This window comes from Battus philenor, unplaced genomic scaffold (assembly GCF_028537555.1).
Source record: "Battus philenor isolate CCGP_79_NKW_IND1 unplaced genomic scaffold, ilBatPhil1.0.hap1 SCAF_7, whole genome shotgun sequence".
Classification (NCBI taxonomy): Eukaryota; Metazoa; Arthropoda; class Insecta; order Lepidoptera; family Papilionidae; genus Battus; species Battus philenor.
In genome coordinates, this window is record NW_027181737.1 from 342592 (window position 1) to 356343 (window position 13752).

General features: G+C 35.7%; 1 protein-coding gene across 1 annotated transcript in view; it reads right to left on the minus strand.

Moving 5' to 3' along the window:
* Grip (Glutamate receptor interacting protein) overlaps positions 1–13752 on the minus strand; it is a 69197-nt gene that overhangs the window by 16248 nt on the left and 39197 nt on the right. The window contains exons 2-5 of the mRNA XM_068774525.1: positions 6193–6402; positions 4853–5097; positions 3538–3830; positions 2237–2415 (exon numbers count right to left, since the gene is read on the minus strand). Of these exons, the coding sequence (XP_068630626.1) occupies positions 2237–2415; positions 3538–3830; positions 4853–5097; positions 6193–6402 (927 nt within the window). The remainder of the gene's footprint in view (positions 1–2236; positions 2416–3537; positions 3831–4852; positions 5098–6192; positions 6403–13752) is intronic.

Sequence of the window (13752 nt, forward strand, 5' to 3'; positions counted from 1 at the left end):
ATTATTGAACTAAAAATACAAGAATAAAGAATAGGATACATGTGTAAATTAGAAAATATTATACATGTTTAACCAAATAGCACATAACAATACGCAAATAGCATTGCCGTAGTGCCGCTGTATTGACATATCTATCGAGCGTTAGTAACCAGATTAAACAGAGACCGGATGTACGAAAATAAACAACAAACTAATTTTAAATAAATCACTTAATGTCTGTATAAATGAAGTTGTAAAACACGTGATAATTGCAGAGTATTATATGCATATAATCAAAATTTACTGTCATCTGTGTTTGGTACTAATCGGTGTAACATAACTCCTGAAGATGCCCCGTGGAGGGGTGAAACACGTGTTTAATGATTTGACGGTGGTGGTTGTGTAATTCGCATTGCTTGCCGCATACGCATTTATCAACGGGCTGGCGGGCGGTGCACTTTGTTGCACGACTATCACTGCATGTGCGGAAGTGGCTAAATATTGGTTCTTTTCTTACTTAAGATGGACTTCCGCAAGGTAGCGCTTGATTTCATTAAATGTCAAAATTTACGCCGTTATTTAAAGTTGGATGTAATATCTATTTTGAGTTATTAATCACATATTTTAAACGATAGACGAAAAAACTAATCTATTTTCACTCTGGTAGCCAAAGATAAAATAAAAAAACTACGGTTGTGATGCAGAAAAGGATATGTTAAATCCATTATAGTACTTTTTATAGCAAGTCAATAAATACATTAACTATTTTCATAGGAAATGTGATATTATCCGTCTTTTTCTTTTTCTCAGCAGATGGAAGCTAACTGCAAGGCTTAGACCTCCCTCAAAGGAACAAAGACGTTGACCGTTGTCCTGCACTGCCCGAGTCCAGCGACGTACTGTGACCACGTCATCGGCCCACCTAGTGGAGAACTTGCCCACGCCGCGTCTACCGATTAGTGGTCGTCACTTGAGAATCTTTCGGTCCAAAAGTTCATCGGTTACTTCAGACGTGCAATTCTTCGAGCTACGTCAGTGATCTTGGTTCTTCTGCGGATCTCTTCATTCTTGATTCGATGTCGCAGCGAAACTCGGAACATAGCCCTCTCTGTTACTCTCTTAGTAACCTTGCGCTTTCTTATAAGGCCCAACGAGACACATCGGTCACAGACCTTCGTATTCAAACATTGTTGTATTTTACACTACAAGATATTTCGGCTTCTCGAACGCTACTCATTCTGGTTAGATTCGGCGAGTGATCTCTTTCTAGAAGTTGGAAGGTTTGTCCCATGTATATATAGTCGTCTACAAGTTCGAGCATAGCACCTCCAACAGCTACTTGAACAGGCGCGACATGCACTTGAGACATTACTTTCATGGGCATGTAAGTATGACATACAACATTTAAATTACAGAAGGAAATATTGTTTACGTGAGATTGGAATTTAAAGGATTAGCAAATCTTTCAATAACCGATGAATATGCTTTAGGATACGATAGGATACCAGATAATGCTTAAATAGCTTACATTGTAAGATGCGAAACAAATTGACAAAGAACTTTTGTATGCTAGGTGTAACTACTCTGTAAATGAATTAATAGAAGTAAGAAAAGTACCAATATTTAGCCACACCCACACATGCAGTGGTAGTCGTACAATAAAATGCACCGCCCGCCAGCCCGCTGATAAATGCGTATGCGGCAAACAATGCGAATCACACAACCGCCACCGCCAAATTACTCAACACGTGTTTCATCCCTCCACGGGGCATCTTCAGGAGTTATGTTACACCGATTAGTGCCAAACACAGAGTCAACCGTAAATAGCCAAAAGTAAATATTGGTCCTTTTCTTACTTAGGATGGACTTCCGCGAGGTAACGCCTGATTCCATTAAAGACTTAATAGAACACTTTAGGAACGATGTGTACGCCTTCAAGCTATTTTAATGTTTATCATTATGTTTTATTTATAATGGATTGCCAAGAAAATTTATACAATATTACATGCAAATATAATACAAAGCAATTATATACAGGACAAATCGCAGTTTAAATGTAAATAATTTAAGAAACTATTATGTTAAAGAAAAAATACGTAATATCGCTGAGTTTCTTTCGTCAGTTCTTCGCTCGTCTGAAACATTTATTATCCGAACGGGTGGTAGAGTTAACTTCATATCAATAAGAGATGTAATTCAACGTATGTTGAATAAAGAATTCATGAATTTGAATAAGTGAAGAAGTTGAAATGTTAACCTCGACTGGTGAACCTTCCGCCGTGTGCTAACACGTGTCTAGGGGCGACGTGTAGCCTCGTGAAGCCGGACTCGCAATTCTCCAGGTAGCACATCACCTCTTCGGCCGTGTAGTTGTTGCCTTCGATCACGTGGTCATCGAAAGCCAGCAGCTGATCACCAGGATGCAGAGCGCCACACCTTCATGACAGAATGCAAATGTGAAAACAACAAAGAGGATCTTCTCAAATTGAGATATTGTAATTAAATTTAACACTCTTTATTGTATATGCCAGAAAATATAAACATAGTTGCATAATAAGTAAAGACGAGTACAATGGGCGGTCTTATCGCACGATGCAATTTCAACACAGCTTTAGTATGAAAACAGTAGAGGGATAAATAAGGGGTAGTTAACGCTTACATATAGATAGAACATACATATATACTAACATATATACATATAAGGACATAAATTTATTATATATACTAAATAATAAATAAAAAACATTAAACTAAATTAGATCGCATTCGCCCCAGAAAGAATAAAACAACAGAGAAAAAAATTGAATTGAAGGACAAATAATCAATGGTTTGGTAAATATATCATAATCATTTTCTTAAAAATAGCTTGTGATTTAACACGTCTTATACCTTAGTACAGTAATGCATTCGACTATCGACCGGCATGTCAGGTAAAGATTTGTGGCGTAGTAATTAAGAGTAGTGTAAATTGTATGTAATTTATAATTAATTATTTTGTACATTATCAGATACATTGATATTTATATTCTTAATGCACAATGTACTTCTTTTTAAAGTATTATTTAAGAGTCATGTCTACACAACCAAATACGATACGAGAACTGAAAGAAGAAATCATCGAAGAGATGGTGACTATATCGTGGTACCCTAGCTGATGAGTATTTAAAAAATTCCACACTCGCTTACAACAGTCAAAAACGGACGTACTGGTTTTAAAGGATATAAATAAAAAAAATCGAAATAATTTTGTTGTAAATAAATATTTTAAAAAAATATGTTATTATCATATGAGAAATAAAACTTGAAGTTTGAAATTCAAAAGCTGCAGTATTTATTAGCTTCGGTGATTAATAGGCTCGTTATATTTTTTTACCTTACTGGCGTTAAAAGTCAAATCTAAGTCCCCCGAATGCCATTGACGCATGTTGTTGCTATATTAAAACCCTAGATGTTTTTAGAAGGATCAAGAAGGCCCTAATGTTTAACAACCTTATGCAGAAAAATATACTTTAAGTAAAAGGTCAATAAGTGCTATATTTCTAGTATTATTTCGCCTACCTGTCACTAATGCTCGCCGGAAGTATGCTGTCTATATATATAGCGTTACATGTTCCAACCCGTTGGTAGGTGTCTGAACCGGAGCTGTAGACGTCGTCTGAGTACCGCTGATTGGTGAGGAACAGGCCCAAGTCCTCGTTGCACGGCCTCTCTATCTCTATCAGCAGGGGTCCGGTCGCTAGCTTCACGGACTCCATTATAGATACGTCGTACTCTATCGTGAGACTTGTCACTTGTGGACAGTTCTGTAGGATCTGGTGCACCTCGGATAACGTTTTATTTGTTAGGGATATCTGTAAGGAATATTTGTGTTAATATTATTTCAAGGAATCGAAGATATGTATACAGTTTACTAAGGTTAAATACGATAGAAATATTTTGTTGTTCATCAGAAGATGCTGAAATTCTTCTTACTGGGTCTGTGTCTATCAATGGATGTCTTAGAACTGGAATGATAATTATACAGTTTATTTGATAAATATAGAGCATTTAATGGAATCAGACGTTACCTCGCGAAAGTCCAACCTAAGTAAGAAAAGGACCAATATTTAGCTACCTCCGCACATGCAGTAGTAGTCATGCAATAAAATGCACCGCCCGCCAGCCCGCTGATAACAAGCTGGTGATATAAAATAATTAACTCTTGAATATTGTTTATATTTAAATGCCCAAACCTACGAAATAATGCTATGATTTGATAAATATAAAGATAAAACTCATTTATTCAACATAATTCAAATTTTAACAAAACTCATATTGATTGTCAACAAATTATTTTTTTATAATTTTTTCTACTATTGACTCTACTCTGCTTCGCAAGGTGTTATAGTTGTGGAGAAGAAGCAGGAAGAAACTCCACAACAACACATCTTTAATAAAGTTTAACAATACAGATTTATACAAATACAATTAATTACATATAGCCTAAAGGAAATCAAAACAAACACGCGTCATCACCGCCAAAGATTCTTATCTTTTAAATATTAATTTATTGAACGGTAAGTTTTTTCCGTCAATTTATTTTGATTTCGCGTTCTGATTTTTTTAATGTTAGCCAATAATGTTTGTCGACATTTTATTAAAAAAAACCTTATTCCGTTTATTACAAATGAATTAGAAACTTTTTTCAGTCGAAACTTTGATACAGACAGTTTTTCAGGGTCCTTGTAAATATACTATGGACGTACCTTATTATTTGTGTATCTTTAACAATAATATAACAGCATTTTTTAATGAGAAGAGTTTTTTGAAAATCAAAATAAAATAAATTTTTTCCAGAGATATCGCGAATAGTCAATAAATGTATATCACTTACATGGTCAACTTTGAGGAATCTATCGCCAGGCTTTATCCTGGAAGTGTTGTATGCAGCGCCACCAGGTCTGACGTGGGTCACAACCAGAGGCAGTGCATCCAGCGAGCGACTGTTGAGGACCAAGTCTGCGCTTGGGGCCGAGTTCTCCGGCAGCCCGCCCCGTATGGTCACGCCAAGGGAACCATTAATTTTCTCCACCGGGACCTCCGCCAGTTTTGTTGTGATATATAATGAGTTTTGGGACGCTAAAAAATAATACATTACTTAAGTAATTTAGTTAAATTAGACTTATAGCACTGCTGCATAACTTGTAATACAAAAATGAACTCCTTTAACCATTGATCACGCTGTGACACAAGAACGATACAACTGTCACTATGGATTGCATTTGCAATTTCCATAAATATCGCAAGAGCAGTCATTGAGTATGGCAACCATCTTGTAGATCCATATATATCAAATTACTCATTGTATGTTGCCTGATCCCGTGTTAGAAAAACAATCAATGTTATTTATTTACGCACGAGAAAACAGAACTAATAACCTTGTTTATCAAAAGAAATTACGATAATGTCTTTGTTTCCATGTAACTTTTTTATACATTATCTGGCATAGGTCCGAATTTATTACGTGCAAGAAAAAGTTGTTTGGGTCAGCTAGTACCATAAGACCATGATGTAAAGACCAGTTTTAGTGTAGTTTAGTGTATTAGATTATTTAATTTTCTTCGAATTCTTTCCCGTACTGCTTTAAACGCCTCTTTCACATGAACACTACATAGACGACCAGATCTTTCACTATACATGTGCAAATAGGTATGGCGCTAAATGCGGTTTAAAATTTATATTACTTTATGTAATACAATCACAGCGATTCGGTTCTCTTTATCACCTCACTCCATTTTAATATCACAAAATATTTTAATGTAATATATTGACGCGCAAATAAAGAACACAATGTTAAAAAAAACAGATTCCAAATTCAAAAGAAATATTAGATTATTTTTAATTACAACAGCATTTGGCTAATTATATCATATTACAGGAAATTAAGAATTTTCCGCTAACGTGTGTTGATTATATTATAGTTTTATTAAATTAAATTTTACCGACCGACGACATGTTTCAGGTCACGGAAAGTCGTTCGATGTTGGCGCCGGCGCAAGGTCGTGTCGATCTTTGGATAGGCCAGTGCCTTGAAGTAGGCGTCGGCCGGCTTGGTAATCATGATGATATATTGAGAACTTTATATATATTGACACTTGTAGCTAGGGTTTGTTTCGTGGAGAGTAATGAAGTACAGAAATCTCAAACTTAAAAGGTAATAGAAGTAAATCTTACCATAATTGGGCATATAATATTCGACCTCGAGGGAGGCCCGCTCCTCCACATTGTCGAGTAACCGCAGCACCTCGTCATTGGTGAGCCGAGCCGTTGAGATCCCGTTGACGCTGCAGATCCTGTCCCCGGGCGCCAGGCGGTCCGACTCGTGGGCCACCGAGTCCTTCGTGAAGCCCACGATCGACGGCACTACGCCCGGCTCTGAACGACCTGCAAGATAAGATTTATGTTCAATTTACGTAAACAGTATATTAGAGACTATAAGAATATTCAGCCATGTAACAAGTAACGCCCTCGCTTACTCATTGCAGGGGAGGTGCCCAAAAACGAGCGCCATAAAAAAGGGAAAAGGCATCAAGAAAGTAGTGAGGAATACGACGCAAGAAGAGAGATAGAGAAAGAAGTAAGAATCCGCACCGCCATATAATGCGTTATATAGTATACAGTAATAGTTAATAGCATTTAAGGTTTTCTGTTGTTAGTCTCTCAATAAACGTAAAGACACATCTACTCAATAACAATATTATTCTACAAGAAATTACTAATATAAAATTACATTAACAAGTCTGAAATAATCAAGTTAATGGAAAATATACATAAAGGGCACATTAACTAAACCTTTAATAATAATTACAATTATTGAGCATATTATAAGGCGTAATGAGTACACTCACTTGTTTATTTAATTATAAATAAAGGGTTAAAATTGGTTTTATTTACTTTTACTTTATAATTACTTTTTTAATATCCATATTGGATCAAAGGGAAGGTGATAAATGGAAAGGTTTAGAAGAGGCCTAAACCCAGAGGCGAGTACTAATTATAATATTCAAAATAACTTTTTACTTCAGTTATTGTTACAAATAGTTTAAATTTTCTAACCCACTGTATGCTTATTTTATGAAAAAGTATATACAGTAATAAAAAAGATCTATAATAGTATCTTTAGCGATTTAAATTATTAAATATAAAATATAAGTCGTAGTAGTGATAAAGGCTGTTTTTATATTTATTTTATTTATATGGCATCATCAACTGAGAATACAACAAATTGCACAAAAATTTGTAGAGCTCCCTCAAATATATCTATGGGGGGATATAACATAATCGCCACAATTGGCAGACGAGCTGGCGATCGCAGTGTGCTATTATGATACGCAGAAACTTGTTTGTAAACAGTAGCAAACATATGTAATTAATACACAAAATGTGAATTATATATGGGTGTATTTAGTTTGACCAGCAACATTTATAAAAAAGCATCTAATATCTTCCGGTAAATTTTGACAGATGGCTGTTGTTGTTGTGATTAGGAGGAGTACTTGTTAAGTCTAAGTTATATCAAAAGTTTTAGAAATAAATTCGGGTATTTTTCCATTGAGCATCCTACATGTATAAGATTGTATCTCAGGAATCTCACTTCTATAAGGATTATCACTAAAAACAACTTACATAATTACAATTGTTACATGTTCACTGTTTTTAAAGTGGCACTACCCCTGTACCTGTGTTGCTTATGGTTTAAGCATGGGCTTACTTAATCCGTTAATTGTAATGTAACTTAATAATACTTTATGTAATGAATATGTTACTTATTATCAATTTGACAGTACACATTGTCTGGGATTTAAGTCTGGGATTGTATTTTTTTCTGTGTAAATTTTTAAATATATCTCTCTGCCCTCGGGTTATTTAGGTCTACCACCAATGTGTCACCAGTGATGACTTGCGCCATAAATACATGGTCCGTCACTGCGAGCCCCAGACATGGAGAGAGACCATATTTTTGCGCCACGGGCGGAGCACGGAACTTCAAAAACTGAATTAGGAATCGATAGACAAACGAAATTAACTGACATTACTCAGTAGATTGGCAGGTAGAAGTGAAAAGACCAAATAAAGCGCAGAACAGATCGTCGCTGGAACTTTACTATTCTAGAATGAAAACCACAGGTAACAGAAGCGTAAGATATACTACTAGGTGGTCATACAACCTTGTTAAGGTCTTTGGGAAATGCTGGAGGAAGGCCGCTTCCAAATTGTCTTATAATGGGGGAAGACAAAGTTCAATAGTCGACATGTTAATACTAAAATGATGATAAGATAACTGCAATTCATTTAAGAGTCATACGAAAACCGAGTAAAAGTTACCAAATAAATTAGAGTGAAAATAGTTCACGTGGAACGTTATCCAGTAGTTCGCTTGTTACGCGAGCAAGTGCACGAAGTGCGGAGGTCACCGCAACATAAATAACGAACCTGCAAAACTAATTTAAACTTCGCGCGCCCGTTATCAGCCGATAACAGTTCGCGAGTATAATTCAAAATATATCGCCGCCGGCCGACGCTCTGTACGCGACGCCTGCGCTAATGGCCCGCGCGCGCCGAATTGTAATTTACTCAACGCACCAATAATCGCTAACGACTGTTCGCTCGCCTGCAACGCATTCATTTATATTTTAAATAGGATACGTAAGGACACGTGGACATAACCGTCCTGTTTTTCAGCGGCTGTTAACACGTTCACTGCGGCTTGAGGTCGATTCAGCCTCATGGTAGACTTTGCACTGGTGCGGTGCGTAAAACTCGTGTTTTCTCTCTAGTGCGGCGGCTGTTTACACTTAACCGTATGAGGTATGACAAAGACAAATATAACTTTCTTTATGTCTGCGAAGCATTGACTCAATATTGTAAAAAATATTGATGAACATGAGGCAGAAAAGGCCTCAACCGCACTACTAGGATGTTCAGCTTGAGGCTGATTCGACCTCAGCCGCACCAGCTGAAAGTTCTTCAAAATTGGGCCCGCAGTGAACGTGTTAAATATTTTTAAACACGTCATTGGTTATAGGCATCAAAGTTTAAAGGGTGAACGTATAGTTCGTTCGTTTAAAATGCTTTAACACCTGTTTCCGATCAAATAACAGTATCAATGGAACTAGTGATCTGGTGCAACGTTTTCATTCTTAAATATTCTGATACTCAATTCAATTTAGATCAGTGTTTTCCGACGTGGGACCCACGACCCACTGGGGAGCAAATTGAAAGTGAACTTTACACGAGTTTAATTCTTTCGCTTCATCATCTTTTCATCAAAAATATAATAAAGGTTAAGGTGGCGCATGGTATATAATATATAAAAATACCAGTAGAGGTTAATTTAGGTTTCTGATATATTTAAAATTTAATAAGTCTTTAGTTTTAATGTAAAATAAAGTGATCGCTCTGAAATATATTTTATTATTTGTATTGGAATTCGACAGAGCCAATAAGTTCTGGCGGTACAGTCTGCTGGTACAGATAGTAAACAATATTTAATTTTAATATGTAGTGATCTGAATTTTAAAACGATTTTCCCTGCTATATTATCATTACATTATTTAATAATTCTGAAACCATTGATTTTTAATACGGTGTACAACACATGAATTGACAGAAAATTAGTGATAAATTCAAATGTTTAAAACTTTTACAACTATAACTTGTCAGCTTGTAGACAAAAATGAATAATTAAACGTGTTTGTGATAAATTTTGGATCAATTCTTCTATTTTTTAACATTTTCGTTAATACACTGTTAGGAAGATTTTAATAAAGACTTTTATTATACTTACATTTTTACCCAATTATTGCGATGAATAGAATATAAAACTTGTTTTTATGTGTCATTGTTAATAACTATTTTTAAGTTATTAATTGTCTAAACAAAGCGATCACTTGACAATACGTGATCAATTTTTTTTTACTGCGATGGGCTAAAAAATTTACACAACACGAAGTAGTTCGGCGTAAAAATTGACAGAAATATCGTTTTTGGTTTCACAGCTAGTGACGACATATACATAAAATAAAACTAAAAACGAGTACTCGACATTTTTACTATTGAGATACGCAAAAATCGGTGGATGTAACGAAGCGTTTTATTCTTACCTACTCGACAACCTTGTTTAGTATCAGGTAAAGAGTTAATTAGTATAAATACGTACTAATTACTTTGAAAAGTGTTTGTTTGTACGACAAACGTTGGGTCGCGCGCGCGGGGCCAAATTAGCGGGACGGCTCTTCCCAAAGCCGATCAAACAATTGTTGATGAGTTGGTTCGCAAACAGGACTCTAATATTCAGTTCGTAAACACGCGCCGCGTTGGCTTCGCGGCTGTATATCCACATTTCCATTTCATTAGTTCTCCGTGTTTACTTGTCATTTACATATTCAAATGTTGACGACGGATCACGTGTCGCTGGGCCTGCCTTTCAAAAGTTTATGTTAATTAATATACTAGCATCAAAGTCATGTTAATATGGTCTTTGTTTTTTAATTTTTTCACAAATAAAATATTCTCGACTTTTTCTTCCGAATTCTTGATACGTATTTATCAGCGGGCTGGCGGGCAGTGCACTTTGTTGCACGACTACCACTCCATGTGTGGAAGTGGCTAAATATTGGTCCTTTTCTTACGCAGCAAATAATGGCTAAACTTATAAAAGTGGACCTCTATTCAACTAGTAAGACGAAAATAGATCGTGTGGTTAATTTTTAAAAAATCACTGCGACACTATGTTCAGTCCTTTGTAATAAGAGATTTTAATAATAAATTAAATGTGACTGGATTAAGTCAATACTCAATAACATGCATTGAGGGTAATAAATTAAAACCTCCAACTACCGTATTTCAGACGTGTGAGAAAATATACTGAATTTTAACCGAAGCTTTTAAGTTTTTTTCATTCCTCCATCTCATTTTTGGGACAAGGACCCGTCCTATTTTCAGCCTTATTCCTTCTCATCCTTCACAATTTTCTCTTTCTTCCCTTTGTCATCCTTTATATTATATATCATTCTCCCAATTGTGTCAACTATTTAGAAACACTCGTAGATATTTATTAATCGAACTATGTAATTACATCGCAGTGTAATTTGATTCTATTTGAAATGACAGTGGGCAAATCATTGTGATCAGAATAGATGACGGCGGGGGGCATAAGATTCTGGAGCCGAGACCATGGTTCAGCAAGTTCAGCGTAGAACGTTCGTCGAAAAGTGACAGAAGATATTGGAAGCAGGCCACTTACAGGAGATCATATTGATTTAATTTATTGCAAAGGCTTATGTCCAGCTTTGGACGTTATGCAGCTGATGATGGTGAAGAAATATAATATATATATCGTGAAATGACATTTACAAGGATGTGTTTACATGAAGATATTTAAGTTGTGGTTTCTTATTTGGTATGAGATTCGATATACTGTGAATATGGTAAATAAACTTGTGACCATAAAATTTGTTAATGTTAGCGCGTTATATCCACGCGAAAGTCTGAATAATATTTTAAGTTATCACTTAAGTGTATTATATTATTCATACTTTCAAAAGTTAAATTAACGGTATGAATGAAGAAACGCAAAACTTTCCAGATAATTCTCTGCCAATACGAAGTTAAAACCTTAAAGTTTTGAAATATTAAAGTGATGGAAGTTTCAAGGAATGAAATCTGGGAAACAATGGTTGCAAGTATCTCCAACTGTCGGCTAGCCGCCCGTACTGTTCAGTCACGGTTTCGAAAACCTTGTTACTTTGAAACTGGCTACGGATTTAGAAGTGAAGCAATTCAAGTAGTTTATTAAATAGATAAAGTATCTTATTAATTTGAATCTTCATTTAAATTTAATTTTCTTTATTTACTTAACAGTTACATTAAAATAAATAGTACTAATAGCACGCACATAAATCTTAGAAGGTCGTTCACAAGATGTTTGGCACTAATCGGTGTAACATAACTCCTGAAGATGCCCCGTGGAGGGGTGAAACACGTGTTGAGTAATTTGGCGGTGGCGGTTGTGTAATTCGCATTGTTTGCCGCATACGCATTTATCAGCGGGCTGGCGGGCGGTGCACTTTGTTGCACGACTACCACTGCATGTGCGGAAGTGGCTAAATATTGGTCCTTTTCTTACGTAAGATTTTCAAAAATAGAAATGACACATGACAGTCATTTAAAAAAAAACAATATTATCCAAAACAAAAATAATGCTGAATCTACATTTATTAAAATAAAGGATTATGTAGTCGAATCTTAAAATTAATAAATATTATACCGTTGAAGTTAGTTTTTTTTTACAAAACTTTATGCCGCATTTTGCTGCCAGACGTTGGCTATGATTATGACAATTTTAATCTATTTCAGTTTATGAAACCTATGATAAAAGTCAGCTCGATTGAATTTGTTTTGAGCTTTTCTTAGAACAGGACGAGTCCAACCTTTGGCTCGCAATATTAGTGTATAAGATATAAAGATAGAAAGAGTTAATCAAGTAAAAAAAAAGTAAGTAAAAGAGATTTAAATAATTGATATAAAAACACACAAGCTATGTGTTAGTATATGTAGTTAGTATAGTTGTTAGCATTTAACATGATGATCATGTTAAACGCCATCTACAAGTGTAATAAAAAAAAACTCGGTAATTTCGTATTTATTTTATTCTACTTATTAGATATAGATGTTCTAATTTTTTTCATTGTATGTTAAACAGTCATTGGCGTCCATGTCTTTGTTTTAACAATTCTGCTTTTCTTTTTTTTTGCTTGTGTTTCTGCATAACCCAGTATTTATTAAGTCTCTTAAAGTATTTCGTAACTTAAAAGTTAATAAGTTCGTAAATCATTGATGTTTATGTTATTCACGAAGTCCATACGATGTCTAGTTTTTAACATTACGGTTCGTGCTAGCTCTTCCTCATCCCTACTCCATATTGCCATCGTCAGGTTGTTCGCCAGTATCTGTGCGATGGTTGCCGTATTCGCCACATCGATGAACCTTGCGATCGCATCTTGAGTCTCGTCCGTGTAATAGTGTAATAGGCGAGTTTGTGTGACGTGATATTGCTACCACCTCATGACAATGTCATACAGCCTGAGGGCGTATATTGTTGGACTCGCTCTTTAGCCTCTGAGCCTCGTGAACGGTGAGCGTCCTTGGACCTGCCTCTGTACCGCTGATCTTGGCTAATGAGAACTTGTTTATATATACTCTCCCTAGAGTATGGACTCCTACTCGGGGAATGCACCACCTCCTACTTTACAAATTGTTTATCATTATGAGTTCATCATCGTCGCCATTTAAGCCGTCGGAAGTTCACTGCTGAACTATAGCCTAATTAGGAGACTTTCAATAGGACCAGTTGTACACGACCTGCATCCAATCTCTTCCAATCAACTTAAGAAGACTGTGTATTTACTTTATTGGTAGAGGTCCTAAGCCGAGCTCACAGGTGCCCACTTCAGAACTTTAAGCCCATTCGAACTACTCTTTACACTTGCTAATTAACTGGTAAATGTTTGTTACTTTCGCACGTATACATTAACTTATACACACCCAGGTTAAATTACCAGGAAATGACACTATATAAATGTGTACACGCATATTAAACAGTCGAATAACAATGAAATATGCTTCGCGCGTAATTCGGAGCCGTTTGCCATACCTAATGATATGTAAATGAGGAACACTTTGCGTGCAAAATATTCCCATTCCAAAATTTTCTTGGCAGAGTTTAACTGCAAT